The sequence below is a fragment of the Stegostoma tigrinum genome, chromosome 2, assembly GCF_030684315.1.
Source record: "Stegostoma tigrinum isolate sSteTig4 chromosome 2, sSteTig4.hap1, whole genome shotgun sequence".
NCBI classification, from domain to species: Eukaryota; Metazoa; Chordata; class Chondrichthyes; order Orectolobiformes; family Stegostomatidae; genus Stegostoma; species Stegostoma tigrinum.
Genome location: NC_081355.1, coordinates 93,917,136 through 93,937,021, shown reverse-complemented (window position 1 = coordinate 93,937,021; position 19,886 = coordinate 93,917,136). Strand labels below are relative to the sequence as shown.

The 19,886-nt window shown below is 39.7% G+C and overlaps 1 protein-coding gene across 12 annotated transcripts in view; it reads left to right on the top strand.

Moving 5' to 3' along the window:
• The window catches only part of grb10b (growth factor receptor-bound protein 10b), a 173,888-nt gene extending 166,803 nt beyond the window's left edge, over positions 1 to 7,085 (top strand). For 11 of the 12 annotated variants that reach the window (XM_048557100.2, XM_048557110.2, XM_048557076.2 and 8 more), the window contains 2 exons: positions 1,900 to 1,993; positions 4,354 to 7,085. In XM_048557100.2, coding sequence (XP_048413057.2) covers positions 1,900 to 1,993; positions 4,354 to 4,500 — 241 coding nt within the window. In that variant the 3' untranslated portion in view covers positions 4,501 to 7,085. The remainder of the gene's footprint in view (positions 1 to 1,899; positions 1,994 to 4,353) is intronic. The other variant, XR_009447406.1, reaches the window with a different exon arrangement.
• The last annotated feature ends 12,801 nt before the right edge of the window (positions 7,086 to 19,886 follow it).

Here is a 19,886-nt window from a genome sequence, read left to right as displayed (position 1 = left end):
AGTTAAAAAATGAAACTGAGTTTGACAGTAAGTTTAGTGTGGGCAGCTTCCATTTAGTTTACCAATGCAATCTTTGGTCATCTGTCATCAAACACTGTTCCTCAAAGACCTCAAACTTAGTACTAGGCTAAAGGTCAGTAGGGTAGCAGCATTACCTGTCGTCTTGTATTTGTTGAAGCTGTGCACAATGTAGAGCAGACATGTCAAATCCCTCAAGAAATACAAGTGCCTCTGCAAAATCTTGCAAATCTAATAGCAGTATAGGTGCTCGAATGTCAATACACTCTTTCAGATCAACATCCCCTAGCATAATGGCACTGATGTCAGTCAGTCTTTTGTGTTGGGTAGTTGCATTGTTCTCATGCCTGATGGGAATCTTCCGAAATTAACTGTGTTCTGAGCTTCTTCATGGCATGTGATTACTGGAAGGGCAGAGGAAATGCTTGAAGATGTCCCCAACGCCTCCTTGACAATGTGTAACATCCGAACTGTCTGATGGGTATCTGTTAGCCAAGACTGTTCAGACTGGAGAAGAGCATCCACGAAGCTGCCATCCAATTCAAGTACTTCCCTGTCCCCAGGTAGAAGCCAAGTGCATACAAGGGAAGGAGCGTGCAAATAGTTGAGCATCACACACATTTACCTATTCAAGCACCACATATTTCACTCCTGACAAATCTAACATTGGATTGTTTAGGACCTATAACTTCAGAGTGGAAGAAAGCATTCCTCAGTCTTGAAGAACTGATGAAGAAGTAAGGAGGACTAATCACATATGCATCCAATTCACTTCAAATTGTGCCAACCTGCAACAATGGAAATATTACATTGGCCATTGCTTTTAAAAAATGAAGTTGCATTTTTAGAGTATTCTGTCAGGTCCAGAGACAAGTCATGGATCTAAGCCATCCTGTGGTAGGGTATGCTGTGTGTGCTCTGCTTGAAGACACTTCCTTGGCTTGCTGTCTGCTGATTGTTCACCTTGATGGTTTTTGTCGTTGGTGGTTTATAATTACCTTCCATTCGTAGAGGTAGGTCCCAAGCCTAACTAACCTGAGACTGAAACTGTGTTGTTGGCGGTATTTTGAACTGCATGCTATACATCTAATTAGTCCCCAAGTCATCAAATATTTTGATTGTTGGGGATTCACTCTCTATATGTTCATACTGTATCATGGGACAGTTCTGCTGCCACTGATAGCCTGTCAATTATCTGACGGTTGCCTATTTCAATGGTGTGTCGGTATGCTCATCTTATTTCTGGGGGTCTGCTGAATGGTCCAGCAGTGACCTCATTTGAGAGGCAGCATTCGTATCTTTACTGATTTATGCTATACTTAAACAGTACGCCCCTCTCTGCATGTCTCAGGATCTGTTATGGAAGAGTTCAAGTTTCACTCGGTTCACTTACCCAGTCTGTTATGTCTTTCCTTGCAAGATTCCTGTAAAATCCGGCCTGGAGTTTCAGTAGTTGATGACGTGAGAAAATAGAAGATGAACTGTACTTCTGACATGCAGGCTGCCATGCGAATGACTGTGGATTTAACTTGCTTTTCATACTGACCTACAATTCTCTAAAGTGGTAGTTATGCCACTGTGTTTACGCATTGGCAAAATATTATGGTATTGGAAAGTGAATAGAAAATGCTATAAATAGTGACACCGAGCAGCATCTGCAAAAGAGGAACCTCTCTCCGTAGATGCGATCTGACCTGCTAAGTATTTCCAGTATTTTCTATTCATTTTCTATTGCCAATATGTGGGTATTTTTATACTTGCTAGAAAACTTTGTATTGTGTTGAGTGCATTATTTAGACCTAAACCCTCTGCCACGTAACCCCTTTTCCTTTCAGGGCAGCATTTTAACAAGTTGATATGAATTTGATTTTGTATCTACAGGTTGTTTCTTTTGAGAGATAGTCAGAGTAACCCAAAGACATTTGTGCTAACGTTATACTGTCAACAGAAGATCAGGCATTTCCAGATACTACCAGTAAGTTTTTGAATTTTTTAAAAAATCTTATGAATTTGTTATTGTTGTCTTTAAACTTCATAAATATTCTATAGTTTAGACCTCTGGCCTCAGGTGCTTTCTGATAGTCATCCAGCTGTTTGTAACTGAATAATGCTGTAGGTGCATTGAATAAATATGTAGTTCAAGGAGCTTCACTCTGAGATTTCCACATGTCTCTCTTTTTCAATATATTCTGATTTGCTTACGTACATTTAATACTTGATTTTCTCTGGTATTGCAAGCAATTGAATCAAGACCAATGGGTATTTATAGGTAAGAGGACAATGAGAGAATTGTACCAAGATAAGGGAGGAAAAAGAGATAAGAGGAATGGAGAAGATAGAAGGCAGGAGTAGTAGAAAAAATGTAGAGGGAAATGGAGGTGAGGAGGAAAGGAATGTATAGATATAGAAGTTTGGAGGTCAGAAGAATGGAGAAGAGGGAAGAGTAAATTGGGAAGAAAGTTAAAGATGCCATGGGGGGGAGGGGGGGTGCGGCGGTGGGGTGCAGGGAATGGGGTTTATGTTCTTGAAAAACCTCAAGCAGTGAATTTACTGACAGTGAACATCTTTCATAATGGGAGTCAATGGATAGCATCCACTATATAAAATAAATTAATATGAACAGTATATGCCAGAGTATAAAGCATTAGACAGCATTTTTAATAACTATGAAGATGTCCTGCTGGAAAAATAATGTAACTTTAAAAAAAATAACATCTGTCACACCTACTTCTGGCAAAGTTGGTGAATTCTTTTTGAACCTGGATGGAATACAAAGGTGGCTGAAGTTAATGTTGCAGTAGTATAAAAACAATGTTATTTTTGACTGCTTTGTCTTTTGAATTTTGGAAGGTTCTTAGCGAGCAACAGTAGCATGATCACTCTGCAAAGACTTACTTAATTTCATGTTTTATTGTAGTCTGTTGCCTCCACCTTTCAATTTTTAGCTGATATTTTTAAGTTGTTAGCTCAGTTAGCAGGATGACAGGTTTGCAACATAGTGTGTTGCCAACAGTGTGGGTTCAAATTCCACATCAGCTGTTGTTACCATGAAGGTTTACCCTTCTCAAACTCTGCCCTTTCCTGAGGTGTGGTGACTCTGGTTAAACCATCACTCATCATCATTTCTTTAGTGAGCGAGAAGCCCTATGATCTGGTCAGAGTATGGCAACTTTACCTTTATTAGTCCTGACATCATATTAGTTGTAAATTGAACCACTTTTGCCTCCTCCATATTCTCCTCATTATGACATTTCCTTGATTTAATTAATTCCACCAATTCTCCTGTGAGTTTCTCTTGAAATCTGGGGCTATTCTCTTGTTTTGTCTGTGACAGAGTCTTCAATCCCTCCCCTCCAACTTGCTTTGCCAACCCTATCACCATATCTATATCAGCATCCACATTGGGAAGCCCTGCAGAATCATTCATCACTTCAGGCTAAACTTTTTTTCAGCAGCTTTTATAGTTGATTTGCTAACCTCTTTTCATAGGTCCTTCAATATCCCTGTTTGACAGAAGGATGTTGAATTTCTTCCAGCAATCACAGTCGATGGTTAAAGGTTTTTATTTTCCCTTGAGGTGAATGAGTCAGGTTGTGTTTGGAGAATAAAAAATGTATGTAATGGCTGGCTTTTTGCATGAGAGGGAGGATGGATGTCCATGTACATTGTCTTGGGTAAGTAGGACCATGAAGGATGACTTCTTCATCGTCAATTAAATCTTGACCTCATGCAGAAAGCAATTTCTATCATGAATGGAATTTGGGATGTGAGTTAATTTTGTCAGGTTGGCATTACCCAGTAATCGTATTTTGAGCCTCAAAAGTTAGGGTTTCTGATTTTTGTTGTCAGTAGTGTTGAGTGATTAGTGGCTGGACAAGTGTGAAATCTGATACATTTTGCTTTGGCCAGGGATGGCCTAAAGCCTGAAATGACTAAATGCCCTTTCGTTTTCCCAAGAACCTAGACATGAGGAATTGAGGACCTGTACTGCTAATATTATATTTGTAGTTTTCAGGAATTCAGCTCTAAATTATGATGTACAGTGGCACTTTAGAAATATTTATGCTGATTTATTATAAGATATTACTGAAGAAGTTGAGCTAATTTGCCGTGTTATGAACCAGTGTGGAGAGTTTTCATTTGTAGTGGAACACTGAAATCTTTAATAAGAGTCTACTAGCAAGTATCTTCCTCTCAGGAGGATTAGAATCACCTCTTATAACAAATAAAGTGCATATCTATCTTACAACCAGAGTAGCTACATGCCACTGGTTTCACTTTTAACCATTTATAGTTTCTGCAATTAATGTATATTTTGATCATTTTTACCCCCAGTGTGAAGATAATGGACAGCTTGTCTTCAGTCTTGATGATGGAAATACCAGATTTACTGATCTTATCCAACTTGTTGAATTTTATCAATTGAACCGAGGAATCCTTCCGTGCAAATTAAAGCATTACTGTTCCCAGATTTCCTTATAACCGTTGATTGTATTTGAATTAATTATAACAGACTTGAATTGCTACCTGTTTCTCTACATCAACTCTGGAGTCTTTTTGGAGAAACTGAATTGCGTTCATTTGAAAGAACTGTGAAATTCAATAAAAGCATAAATTGAGACTATGCTTTTTGTTCACACAATATGTGGTAATGCAGAAGAAGAGATGGGCTGAGCAATTAAGTATTTGGAAGTTTCAATAGTCGCTTTGTAGAAACTGAAAATGATCTTCAAGATGAACAGCAAAACATGACCGATCCATTTTTGTTACAGTAAAACTTGACTATAAGCACCTGCTCTGGAGTAATCTTGATAATGCATTTTAATTGAAGAGAAGTGACTTTGTATTTTTTTAAAATGAGCAACTCATGCTCATTAAAAAAGACACAATAGACGTCGTATTGCTGAAGAGATGTTTCATTTCCTGCAGCACTTAATGTTTTGTTTACTTCCTGAATGCAGCTTTCTAAGAAATGTTCAGTTGTAGACATCATGAAAGAATAGGAGAAATCATAATGACTACTGCTCTTGAAAGTTAAAATAGCTCTCATCAAATAACAGGTCAATCAAGAATACAGATCCAACCAATTTTACTGCTGTGCAATAATGCATTTCAATCCAGTTTTGAAATAATAGTGCATTGAAATTAAATCTATTTCAAGTACTTTCTGGAGATAACCGAAAGGCTGAAACATATCCATATTTCACAATGATGGATTTGCACACCAGAAGAGTGGAATTGGGAAATGATGGTTGCTGTTTGGTTGTCTATTATGCACCCTTCATTGATGTCAGTAGAGTTGGAAATCAGGTGGGGTGTAAAATGGGTGACTGGCAATATTCAGTTACCCAAAATGAAAATTATCTACAACACTCTTGTTTTGATCCACATCTTTGATAAATGTTCAGTTTTAATTTTGACTCTGGAGAACTTGCTCTTCAGTTCTAAATACCCTTCTGCTCTTAAGGTTTTATTGTTTAACGATGTATGGAGTTATTGTGGAACAAGTGTTTTATGTGCTAGAGAATTGTCTAGCCCTGGTAATCAAAACATACATATTGTACAGATCAGTGACCTTTTATTAGCCCACAGCAATAAATATTACTGTATTTAGATTGCACAGGAGCAGTATAAAACAAATGTTTTCAAAATGTACTAAGCCTGTTCTTAAATAGGTATCTTATATTTTTGCGAAATCAAGCATTTCAGATGATAGTGTTGTAAAACTACCAAAATTGGTGTTCAAATGCAATTATAATGGAACAACTATTGAGTCAGCCGCATTTTAATGTGTAGAAGTAGAGCATTGTAGTTTACACATTGCAGTTTCAGTTCGTATTTGTCATTCATTTTCAAAACACATTGCCTTATTGAAAGTGAGGCTTCATTTGAGTTTAAGGGCATTGTACATTTGCCCTTACTAGAAGTAAAGGAATTTACCTTTTTTTCCAGCTTGGTTTATTTGTCTCAAAGTGCCCCTTTCAAAGAAAACGTTGTTTAATGTAATGCCACACAATAACATACATGCATGTTTCTGTAGTAAGTTGCATAAACTGCTTCACACAACCAATGCTGGCCTGAAAGGCATTTAAATTTAATAAAATATCACTGGTTCCAAAAATGATCTTTAAAAATATTGAGCATTTTTGAAACTGGGTTGCAAATACTTTTATCTGTAAACAGTTAGCCAGAATTTTTCAATCAGTATTGCATCATTCTGCATATTTATGAATATAAATTATATTTAAATTTAGAGGCAGAAAAAGTGTTTAGGATGCCTTATGATAAAGTATGTTGTCTGACGGTTTTGAACACTCAATAGTTATTCATCAGTTAGCTTTAACCATTAGTTCAGCAGATAATATGCATACACTATTCATTATATTCTTATTATCAGCTTGGTCGAGTTCCTCTACTGAAATTCTGGCAGACTTTTCGATTTGCCTGGGCCCAACAGGTTCAGCTGGCTGTCAATACAAGCCAATGATATTTTATTTTTGTATTGTGATATGAATGTACAGCAAAAGGGGACTCTCAGGGTTGATGAAGCCTGTTAATTTTTTTTTTTCTTGACCTTGTGAAAAAATTTATGAAGTAGCGTATCATCTTTGGCTTAAGCAGAATGTACCAAACATATTTGGTTTATTAACAACTGTGTTGATTTGTGCATCTGTATTTAACAGCAAGCTAATTCACTCATCAAACTAAAAATAGATAATGCACTTCAGTTTTTATGGGTCTGCTCCTCCACTGCATGAAGATTTAACCAACCATCTGACCAATCAATGCACCTTTTTCAGTGATAGGATTTGCTTATCACAAATTAAATTTGACACAATGCAAAAACTGATGGCTGTGAAATGAATACAGCAAACCTTTTTTTTCAGGGAATGCTTGAAGTTATTAACATTTTAAATGAAAATCTGCATTCATAACATGCTTTGCTTCGTCATGTTAATAGCAGTAAGGCTTGTGAACTTAACTGTAACTGTTCAGGTATTTTTGTATAAATAAGGGACGATATATTCTGTTTATTGTAATTAGAAATAAACATTAATGCAAGCTTACTCATTTATGACTACTTGGTTCAGATCTTCAGACTCTCCTCCTGAATTTCATTGAATTCAATTTATGTCACTTTTGTGTAAATGACTTATTTGTTGGCTAAGCATTTTATTGTATTAGGGTCTCAGCAGTGCCACAGACTACCTAATTTCCAGAGATCACTTTTCTCATGTTGTACCGTTTTTTCCTCTCCTTATCTCTTCCGTATTAATTGTCTCCTTATTTGATCGACTTTCTTTTCTTCTGTGAACTGCATACACTTGCTGAACTGTGAGCCAAGTCAGTAAGTATTAGCAGACCATTATGTTCAAAGTGTTATCAAGTGTGAGCTCAGCTTTGTCCTGGCCTGACGTCCACTTCCCTAAATCAGCTTGTGAACAAAAACTGCTGCTTGGCCTGCTGTGTTCATCCAGCTGCACAATTAGTTAACTGAAAAGATGGTTTTGTTTTCTCACTTGATAAGACTGACTAGGTCATTTTGAAACTTTCTCTGATTTTACCTGGCTGAGGTTAACTTACTAAGCACACACTGAGAAGTTGTGACTTTCTGATCAGTCTGAGCTTGTGAAACTCAACGTAATCCCCTAGATCTGGGGGAAAAATATTCAAAGAACTTTCAACCTTTCATACTTTTGAGTTTTAACCTGCTTTTCTATGATCTTTTTGTTTCCGCTTTGAAAATAAATTGAACTACACTAATATGTTACATGATCACAGGTCAAAATGGCTTTCCCATTCTGTTTTTATCACAACCAAAGTAAAAGTTGTAAGTGCCGTTTTCATGCATGTTATTTATTTATTGACTGAGACCCGTTTTGCAGTAATGACGAGATGTGGTTTACCATGAGACATGTTTTTGAAACAGAAGATACATACATGCAAATCTATGAAATCTGTCTTTCCCTTTAATTTCCCAACTAATCTTCCAATTCTTAAATTACTATATTTTCACTAGTTTAAAAGCTGCTTTGGGATGCAAGGTGGTAAAGAAGTTTACACTACCCCAGTTACAGCTGGCGGAACTGAGGTTGAAGCTGTTCTTGCTCCCAAGGTTCCTGCTTCTTGTGCTGACATTGTCTCTGGAGTGCCAGCCCCTTTGATTTGAGTGGCCCCTTTAAAGACAATTCCCCAGTCATTCCCAAGTAGTAGCTTACTATCATTTAGTATGTTAGCACAGTGACCAACATATAGATTCCTCCTGTATAGATACACCAGTTTTATACAGCATTGTGATTAATATAATTCAGTTAAATGAGTTTCTGTCCCAGGAAAGGTATTACAAAAGGCAGTATTGAGTCTTGTAATTTGTTATTGGATCAGACCAAGCCCCCTCAGACTATTCAGAAGATCGTCTAGATACTTTTTCTTATTTTAAAGGTAACTGTGTGTTGCATTCCAGATGTGATTCAATTGGTCAATCTATTGGATTTAAAGCAAAACACACTTTATTCATCCACTATCGTTAAAATACAACAAAAAAATTGTCATAACAACTCTATTGGAGAACTTAGGAGAACAATGGATACAGTGACTATCACTAAGTGTTCCAATACAGCAACATTTCATAAATGCACCCTTGACAAAAGGTAAATTCAGAAAACAGATCGTCTCACGAGCAGTTCTCCTGTCCAGGAGGAGGAAATATCAAAAGTCAGTTTTGAGAGAAAGAGCTCTGGCAGTCAATTGTAGCAAAGAGAGACATGGTAGCTTTTCACAACCACGGCAGCGTCTACTGAAAGCTAAACTAAAGATCCTAGTTCTGTGGACTTTTGACCACACCCCTTCGGGCTGCGTCCATTGTTCCAACCTCTGCAAAAAAAACAAGGCCTTAAAAGCTGTTTACTGTTGTGGCTCTGATAGACTGCTTTTCACCTCTGCCTTAAAACCTGTCTTCAACAAAAAAGGATGAAATAACCTCTTAAAGCCACAGCATCATCACAAATTTTCCCTGGTGCATGAGCCACTCCTAGATGCCGTCTGTGAAAAACAGTTCTACTGATATGCCAATCTGTTGTTCCATCTGAAATCTTGCAGCACTGTCTCATCAACCCCTATTCAATATAGTTAGTCAAGGTACCTGGCTTTCATATCTGTCTGTCATGATACAGTTTCACAGGAAGGTTGTGCAAGCTTTGTGGAATGCCCCAAAAACTATTATTTTATTTACATAGGACTTTGCACCACCACCTACAAATAACTGTTTTGGAAAGAAGTTAATTATGTTAAATTTCTTCTGTCTCTTGTGGAAGTTTTTACTTCCATTTAGAATGACCTACTGTGTTTGTCATGGGTGAAGAAATTACCTGTTCTCTTTGTGAATGATGCTGAGATTACCAGCCCATACAATAGACAGTTGTTTGCTATGACTTCTATCTTGAAAAGACTTCCAAAACTTAACTTCAAAAACAAACACCTACAATGCAGATTTTTAAAGCAGCAATGTTCTTTTAACATTTATAATTTATGCTTCCAGTTACCTGCTACTGTAAAACATCACCATGCTTGCTGATCAAGATCTCTGTCTCAGGCCTGCTGCATTGCTCCAACCAGGCTCATAATAAGCTAGATGAACAGCATCTTCTGCTTGAGGAGTTTGCGGCCTTCAATATTCCTGCTACTGCGTGTTAGTGGTGGATGTAATGGATGCTTGTGGATGTGCTACCAATCAGGTAAAGCTGATGGTGTCAAGCTTCTTGAGTGTTGTTGGAGCTGCACCCATCCAGGTAATGGGGAGTATTCCATCACATGCCTGACTTGTGCCTTGTAGGTGCTGGACAGTCTTTGGGGCATCAGTAGGTGAGTTCATCATTACTAGCCTCTGACCTGCTGTTGAAGCTCCTGTATTCACAGGTCAAGTCCAGCTGAGTTTCTGGTCAATGGTAATCCCCAGGATATTGATAGTGGCAGTTTTAGTAATGGTAACATGGTTGAACGTCAGGGGTGGGTGGTTAGATGATCTGCCTGGCATTTGTGTGCTGTGAATGTTACTTGCCACTTGTTAACCTAAGCCAGATCTTGTATCTATGTTAAAGGACTACTTCAGTATCGGCAGAGTCAGCATAGATGATGTGGGAAAAACATTTTCATATTGGATGACTATTTAGGTAGAAATGGTGTGCATGGATTTGGAGAGAAAGCAGGAATTTTACACACAGTAATGATGCTCAGTTGAAGAGCACATGGGCCAATTGTCATCATTCTGTGCTGTAACAATTCTGTGATTCCCATCTATCTCCAATAATTTTTGATTACCTTACTAACAAAAGTTTATCTGCTCATGCCTTAAAGATTTTTAATGATCACAGCTCCATCACCTTCTGAGGTAGAGTTCCAAAGCCACACACGAAGTCTCCACTCTGTCCTGAAAGGGTGACCCCTCATTTTAAGACTGTCTCCTTAGCTCAAGACTTATCAACAACAAGACACTAAAATTCCATATCCACATTCTCGTGATCATTTAAGATCTCTCATACTTTGATCAAATCATCCCTCATTTTTCTAAACTCCCAAGGGAAAAAGCTCAGTCTATTTATTGTTTCCTCATAAGACGACCCAATCATTCTTGGTATTAATCACATAAAACCTCCTCTGAACTGCCTCCAGTCTATTTGCATCATGTCTGAAATAAGGAAACAAAATGCATGCTGTATTTGAGATGTGGTCTGGTAAATGCCCTATATAACTGAAGCATCTATTCAATTCTTCTCATAATAAACAAATGTAATCCATTAATCTTTTCATAATTAACTGCTGTAAATGAATGCTGGTTTTTTCTGTTGCATACACCAAAACATCTCAATCCCTTTGCACTTCAAAATTCTGCAAACATTTTCTGTTTGGGTGATTCTCTGCTTTTTTTCTTCCTGGCATCTATCTGTCCACAACATCTTTACATCCCATTCGCAACATATTTGCTCACCAATTTTGTATCATCTGCAACTATTGATACCTTTTAAGTGCCATAAATGAAATAAACCAGGGCCCGTGAAATTGTCAGCTTGATGTTTGATCAATTTGCTACGGACTGGGGATTCTAATTTCACAAATTCTTCTCTTAATTCCACCTTCTGATTTACACCGATTTATTGGGATATATTTATCTTCTCTATAGTGAAGACTCAGACAAAATATTTGTTCTGCTAACTCTGCCATTTTCTCGTCATCTATTTTTAAATCTCCAAGCTCACTCTTGAGAGAACCAGCACTCTCATTATTTGCTCTTTTCCTTTAAGATACTTGTAAAATCTCTGCTATTCATTTTTAAGTTTCTGGCTAGCTTCCTTAGCACATTAATTTGTTTTCCTTGATTTAATCTTTCAGCCAATCTCTAACATTCTTTACATTCTGATCAATCATCTGATCTGCCATTAACCTTTATTGTCCTCTGTTGATTGCCATCGAGGACAACTGACGAGATGTGTAACTTAATTTGTGGATTTGCCTATGAAAAGGTATCAACTTTTGGCAATTACTTATAAGAAAGTTTAACTGCACAACAAGGTGTTTTCATAGCATAGAAAGGATATTATTAATCTAGAGAGGGTTCAGAAGAGATTTTACAGGATGTTGCAAGGTATGGAAGGTTTGAGTTTGAAAGAAAATTCGGATAGGCAGGGACTTTTTTCACTGGAAGGTGAGAGGTGACCTTAGAGTTTTACACAATCATGAGGGCTAGATAGGATTAATGTAGGTGTCTTTTTCCTAGGATGGGGAATTTCAAGACTAGGGGGCAGAATTTTAACGTGAGAAGAGAAGGATTTAAAAAAGACATGGGGGCAATTTTTTTTTACACAGCAAGTAGCTTGCATGTCGAATGAACTCCCTGAGCAAGTGGTGGACGTGGGCGAGATTATAACATTTAAAAGACACTACGATAAGTACATGAATAGGAAGGTTTGGAGGGATATAGGTCCAGAACAGGCAGGTGGCAATAGTTTGAAATTATTGTTAGCATGGACTGATTGGGCCAAAGGGTCTGTTTCTGTGCTGTATGATTCTACGACTATGACTGCTAAAAGCAGGTGGAATTAAATCCTTGCAGTTGAAGCCATTGTACCACAAGGAAGCTTTCATCTAGTTTTTACAAGATGTGATACTTACCAAAGAAGAGTGAAGTCTCACGGGTGAAAACAACAATCATCTCTCACCCAACATTATCAAGATGTTTCAATAAAAAACTGACAAGACTGCATATGCTGGAAATCAGAAACAAAAACAGAAATTAATGACAAAGCTCAGCAGGACTGGCAGCATATGTGCAGAGAAATCTGAGTTATTGGATCAGGTCCCGTAACCCTCCTTCAGACCCCTCTTTATCGAGATGTTCTTGATTTGATCACAAAACCTGGAAGTCCAACAGTAGATGTAAAACAGTGTGGAGCTGGTTCTCGCTATCTCAGTCCAACAGCAGAATCCTCTATAGCAAATCTGTCCTGGATTGAGGTGCAAATCCTGGTGGCTCAATGGTTATTGTTCATGTGGAAATTGCACATTCTGCTGGTGTCTGTGTGGGCTTCTGCTGGGGACTCTGATTCCTCACAGTCCAAAAATATGCAGGTTAGGTAGATTGATCATGTTAAATTTCCCCATAACATCCAGGGGTCTGTAGGCAAAAGTGGATTAACTGTGGGTAATGCAGGGTTACAGGGAGATGGCAGCAGCTCTTTGGGTGCAGACTCAATGGGTTGAATGATCTCTTTGCAACCTCTAGGAATTCTATAAATGTTTTGCTTGCAAAACTACAGTGATTATATTTTTAGGTAATTAATTGACTGCAATGCACTTTGGGGCATCCTAAAAATAAAATAATGTTTGGAAGACTGGATATCTGACCAAAATCCAGTGCAACATGCAAGAATGTGTTGAGAAGACATTGCTAGAAATTTAATTGTGAAAATGACAAAGTTAACATTAGGTCTATCTGACTACCAAATTCAAACAAAATAATGCTCTGTTGCTTTGAGAATGAATGAGAAAATATTATTTTAACGTGAGTATTAATCAAACAAATCTAAATTTGAAATCCTCAAATGGTATTGAGTCCAGTTTAGTAAACATGTTGTCTAGTGCCTGTTTCATTGCCCAGTGGAAACTTCAACAGGCAGCACACATCTTCACCTTTCATAATAAGTTAATGAAACATACAGAAACTAAGATTCATTGTATATTTGGCTGATGATTAATCGTGCTGTGTACATAGCACTTATATAGTGACATCTGAGAATGTTTTAGAACAATTGATAATAAATAATTAGTGGCACAGTGGAGGCCGGGACGTTAAATGTCTTCAAGGTGGAGATTAATAAATTCTTGATCTCACAAGGAATTAAGGGCTACGGGAGAGTGCGAGTGGAGTTGAAATGCCCATCAGCCATGATTAAATGGCGGAGTGGACTTGATGGGCCAAATGGCCTTACTTCCACTCCTATGTCTTATGGTCTTATAATTAACAAGGGTTTGTGAGGGGAATCAGAGAAAAAAAACATGGGTGGTAAACAGAGGAGCCTAGAACACAGTTGGAGAAAATATTGTGGCATGTTGAACTTGCAGAGAGAGAGGGAGGCAAGGAACATCAGGTGGGTGTACTGGGGACCTCGGTGGCCTGGGGTCCTTCCACTTTCTCACTGCTGTCCTGGCCTTGAAATACAGGCACATGGCCATGGCCCTGGCTGCCTTTGAGACTGAGGTCCAATGGAAAGCTCAGTCTCGATTGAATATGCATTCACACTATACTCCATTGCTTAGCCAAGGAAACTCAGCATCAATCACAAGGTGAGGACGGACAGTCTACTGAGGGCCCCCTTCGTAACAAGGAGAGAGGGTGGTGTCAGTCGGCACTCATCGAGAGGAGAATGGTAGGCAGGCACTTCATTAGCTTCCTCATGCTACCTGAGCTCATCAGCTTCCCTTGCCTGCCTGACCAACGTCTCCAGTATTTACAAAGATGGAAGTTTGAGGCCTCTAAGCTGCTGATCATGGAGAAGTCAAATGGCCCTCACTCAGTCACATTTGTTGGCAGTCGACTTGGAGTGAGGTCAGTCAGCAGCTGCTGGCAAGTGAGAAGATGCTACATGAATACAATTCAGTCCTAGGGAGGCATCAGGGGTGTTTGTGAACTTTATTTTTAAGTTATAAACTGTTTTCTCCTTCCGAAGCACCATTAGCAGTTCCAAGTTTTCTCTTTTTGTAAAGAAGAAATGATCTGCATTTATGTAGTACCTCCACAACCTCAGCACTTGTCTCCAGATTTTTACAGCAGCTAAATATTTCTTTGAATGCCATCTCAACACATTCTTGCATGTTGCACTGGATGTTGGTCAGATATCCAGTCTTCCAGTTTTTCAGGGGACTGTGGACATGAACCCCAAGATCCCTTTGCTCCTCCACGCTGCCAAGAAACTTTCCCTTAACTCTGTATTCTGCTTTCAACTTGTCCTTCCAAAATGAATCACCTCACACTTCAGGATTAAACTCCATCTGCCACTTCTCAACCCAGCCCGATCAATGTCCCTCTGTAACCCAGAACAGTCCCCCGCACTATCCACAACTCAACCCACCTTCATATCATCAGCGAACTTATTAATCCACCCTTCCCATCCTTCACCCAAATCATTTACAAAAATCACAAATAGAAGAGGACCCAGAACAGATCCTCGTGGTACACCACTTGTAACTGAGCACCATGTTGAATATTTTTCGTCCACTACCACCCTTTGTCTTCTAAGGGTCAGCCAATTCTGAATCCAATCTGCCACATTACCCCCTATCCCATCCCTCCTTACTTTCTGCATGAGCCTACCATTGGGAACCTTATCAAATGCCTTACTTAAATCCATGTATAGCACATACACTGCTCTACCTTCATCCATGTGTTTGGTCACATCTTCAAAGAACTCTAAGGTTTGTGAGGCATGATCTACCCCTCACAAATCCAGGCTGACTATTACAAATCAAACTGTGCCTATCCAAGTGATCGTAAATCCTATCTCTCAGAGCCCTATCCAATAATTTGCCCACCACTGAAGTAAGACTAACTGGCTTGTAGTTTCTGGGGTTATCCTTATTTGCTTTTTTGAACAAGGGAATGATGTTTGCCACTCTCCAATCTTCTAGCACTATACCTGTGGACAGTGAGGATGAAAAGATCATTGCCAAAGGCCCTGCAATCTCTTCCCTTGCTTCCTGTAGAACCTTTGGATAAATCTCATCAGGCCCGAGGGGCTTATCTGTCTTCAACTTCCTCAAAATTCCTAGTACATCATTCTTATTAACAAATGCCTCCTCTAGCCTACCAGCCTCTTTCACACTGTCCTCCACTACAACTAGCACCCTCTCAGTTGTGAATACTGAAGAAAAGTATTCATTAACGACGACTTCTATCTTTTTAGGGTCTGTGCACAAATTCCCTTTACAATCTTTGATCGGCCCTACTTTTTCTCTGGTCATTCTCTTACTCATGTCCGTGTGAAAAGCCTTTTTAATTGATCCTATTTGCCAAGGTTTTCTCATGCCCCCTTCTAGCTCTCCTAAGCCCTCTCTTCAGCTCCTTCCTGGCTAACTTGTATCCCTCTAGAGCCTTTTCCAATCCTTGTTTCCTAAACCTTATATAAGGATCCTCTTTCCTCTTAACTAGTTATCCAGCCTCTAGAGCCAAAGCTCCCTGAATTGACCACATCTTTCCTGCCTGCTAGGGACAAACATATTAATCACACTCAGTATGCATTCCTTAAACAATCTCTACATTTCTATAGTGCTCTTCCCTGATAACATCTGTTCCCATTTTATGTTCAGAGATAATGGGAGCTGCAGATGCTGGAGAATCCAAGATAATAAAATGTGAGGCTGGATGAACACTGCAGGCCAAGCAGCATCTCAGGAGCACAAAAGCTGATGTTTCGGGCCTAGACCCTTCTTCAGAGCTCTGATGAAGGGTCTAGGCTCGAAACATCAGCTTTTGTGCTCCTGAGATGCTGCTTGGCCTGCTGTGTTCATCCAGCCTCACATTTTATTATCCCATTTTATGTTACCCAGTTTTTACCTAACAGAATTATTACCGTTCCCTCAATAAACCTTACCCTGCTGTATGTACCTATCCTTTTCCATGACAATTATAAAAGTAACAGAGTTATGATCACTACCACTAAAATGCTGTCTTACCAACAGCTCTAACACGGCCTGGTTCATTGCCAAGCACCAAATCCAAAATGGCCTCTCCTCATGTTGGTCTATCTACATACTGTGTCAAGAATTCTTCCTGAATGCACTGGACAAAGTGCCCTCCATCTAAACTGTTACAACTAATATGTTTTCACTCAATATTTGGAAAGTTAAAGTCACCCATGACTACAACCCTGTGACTTCTGCACCTTTCTAGTATCTGCCTCACAATCCACTCCTCCACTTCTCTGCAGCTATTAGGGGGTCTGTTTAAAGAAGAACCCAACAAAGTGACTGCTCCTTTCTTGTTCTGGACCTCAACCTAAACTGACTCTGTAGACATCATTCTTGATCTGCTTTTCAGGAGCTGCTATAATAGCCCTGACTAGCAATGCCACTCCGCCACCTCTTTTCCCACCCTCCCTATTTCTTTTAAAGCATTTAAATCCCAGAACTTTCAACAACTGTTCCTGTCCCTGAGTTACTCAAGTTTCTGTAATGGCCACAACATTGTAATTCCAAGTACTGACCTGTGCTCTACGTTTATCCGCGTTATTTCTGATACTTCTAGCATTGACGTATACACACCTCAAACCATCTCGTGTCCACAGTTATGCTTCATCCACTGCATTTCTTTATTGACAACCTCATTCCCCATTGTGTCTGTTGGAAGGATGAATACCTCATCCTCTGAATTACAAATCTGGTTCCCTACCCCCTGCCAATCTAATTTAAACCATCCCGTATAGATTGAGCAAACCTCCCTCTCAGGGTATTTGTGCCCTTCTGGATCAGGTGCAACACATCCTTACTGTACAGGTCCCACCTTCCCCAGAATGTGCTCCAATTATCCGCATAATGGAAGCCCTCCCTCCTACATGAGTCCCGAAGCCACATGTTTAGCTGCACTCTCTCCCTATTTCTTACTTCTTTATCACGTGGCACTGGTAGTAATCTAGAGATAACTACCCTGCTTGTCCTGGACTTCAGCTTCCAACCTATCTCCCTGTACTCGTTTTTCACATTCTCGGTCCTTTTTCTACCTATGTCACTGGTACCGATGTGTACCATGACCATTGGTTGCTCACCCTCCCCCTTAAGGATCTTGAAGACACGATCTGAGACATCACAGACCCTGGGAGGCAACATACCATCCTTTCATCTCTTTCATGTCCGCAGAACCTCCTGTTTGTGCCTCTTACGATTGAATCTCCCACTACAATTGCTTTCCTACTCTTCCCTCTCCCCATCTGTGCATCAGTGCCAGAGACCTGTCTGCTATGGCCTTCCCCGGTAAGTCATCCCCCCCAACAGAATCCAAAATGGCAAACTTAATATTGAGGGGAACGGCCTCAGGGGATCCCTGCACTGTCTACCTATTCCCTTTTGCCTTCCTGACAGTCACCTAGCTACTTTTTCCTGCACCTTGGGTGTGACCATCTCCCTATAACTCCTCTTTATCACCCCCTCAGCCTCCTGAATGATCCTGAGTTCATCCAGCTCCAGTTCCCTAATGTGGTTTTTGAGGAGCTGGAGTTGGGATACACTTCTCACAGTTGAAGTCAGAGGGGGCACCAGCAGTGACCCTTACCTCCCACATCCTGCAAGAGGATCATGCACCTGCCCCAGCTTCCCTTCCCTCTCCTCTAGATTTCCAGAAGAACTAAAAAAAAGCCTTACCTTACCGACCCTCCACATGGGTTTTTTTGGTTAGAGGAAGAAGATGGGTGGGAGACACTACATGTGTACTGTTTCGGATCTAGACGATGCCAGAATATACTTCCTGGCTCGCGTTCTCTACATACACCCGCTGCTGAAAGCAAGAAGGCCGCTGCTGCATGTGGTAAGCTTTTGTAATGGTTTAATGGTGGGAGATTTCAAGACCAGAGGGTACATTTTTAAGTGAGAGGAGAGATTTAAAAAGACATGTGAGGGGCAAATTTTTTTTTTATTGTGTGTGGAAGGAATTTCCTGAGGAAGTGGGAAATGTGGGTGCAATTACGATGTTTAACACATTTGGGTGAGAAAACGAGTAACAAATGTTTGGAGGGATATGGGCCAGGAGCAGGCAGGTGGAAATGGTTTAGTTTGGTATTATGGTCAGAGATAATGGGAACTGCAGATGCTGGAGAATCCATGATAACAAAGTGTGGAGCTGGATGGACACAGCAGGCCAAGCAGCATCTTAGGAGTGCAAAAGCTGACGTTTCGGACCCTTTCTGATGAAGGGTCTAGGCCTGAAATGCCAGCTTTTGTGTTCCTAAGATGCTCCACACTTTGTTATCTTAGTTTGGTATTATGTTTGGCATGGACTTGTTGGATCAAAGAGTCTATTTTCATGCTGTATGACTCTGCGACTATGATTCAATGTCAAACAGATTAGTTTGGACTTGCATCTAGGCAGGACACTGGCAGAAGGCTGGTAGCTGCTATGTTCAAAGGTGCCAGGGAACGGCCATCAAAGTCTTCATGTCAACAGAGTGTATGAGCCACAATCTCCTTACAGCTCAGCTGTGGAATTCAGATATGCGTTTAGAAATAATGGGAGGAAGAGAAAGGAACATTCTGAGGTTTTACAATGCAAGGATGTTCAATCACTCTGTAAATGCAACATTTTTATAAATATGTATTCACTTGCAATATTCTATCATCTATTGTTCTTGTTGTCACAATAGGGTTAAGTGAAATGATGTGAAAGATATGGAGTATGTTCAAACAGTTCAAAGGTATGCTGCATTGAAACCATCAGTGTTGGTTCCTGTCTGATCTGCAACAAAGTAAGTGCCTGCAGATAGCCTTATTCTTCAGTGGACCATGAACCAGTGGGTTGGGGCTTGCAGCTGAGGAAATACACATGGATTTTGAGGACACTGAGACTAATGTGTAGGGGAAGAGCTCAGGCCTGGGACATCTAATTCATTCACACACACACGTACACGTTTGATAGGAGAGAAGGTGGGAAACGTCCACACGTTTCAGTAGGGAAATGTTTGCCCTATGCCTGAGCTTCTCGAAGGCACACTGCACTTAAGATTGAGATAGCCATAGACAACGCACACATACAGTTTTCCTGATTGTGCAATACTGTGGAGAAAACACTTCGAAAATCATAGTCTTTAAGGGCTGTCAGGCACAGAGAGATTATAGTGAATGCTTATAAAAGTCTGAAAGTTTAAAGTGATAGTGACAGAGAAACATTCGGGCTATTGTCACAATCAATGCCAACTAGCTGGTCAAAAAATTTGTTATTTGATTAAAATCAGTTCGTCTTCATTAGGGGAGTGGGCTCTTAGATTTGACCCATGTTTTTGGTGTAGAGATCATTTAAGAGCAATGTAGTGAAAGTACTTGCTGTATCAGTGCTGCTTTAGCATTAACACTCATTCAGGGTTAAGGTTTGCACAGGCCCTGTAGTTTTCCCAGAGGTTAGGACATCAGATCCACAAAGAAAAATTAAGTATTTTATTCGATAGAGGAATGAGCGATATCAGCAAGTCAAACTATTACAAAAGCGTAATACATCAAGCAGAGGGCTTGCTGAAAACTGCATAAAGGAACCATAGTATCTCAGGTAACCAACCTGCATAATCTGGAACGCTTTTTACTTGGACTGACTGTGATCCAATCTCCAAACTGCAATGCTGTGG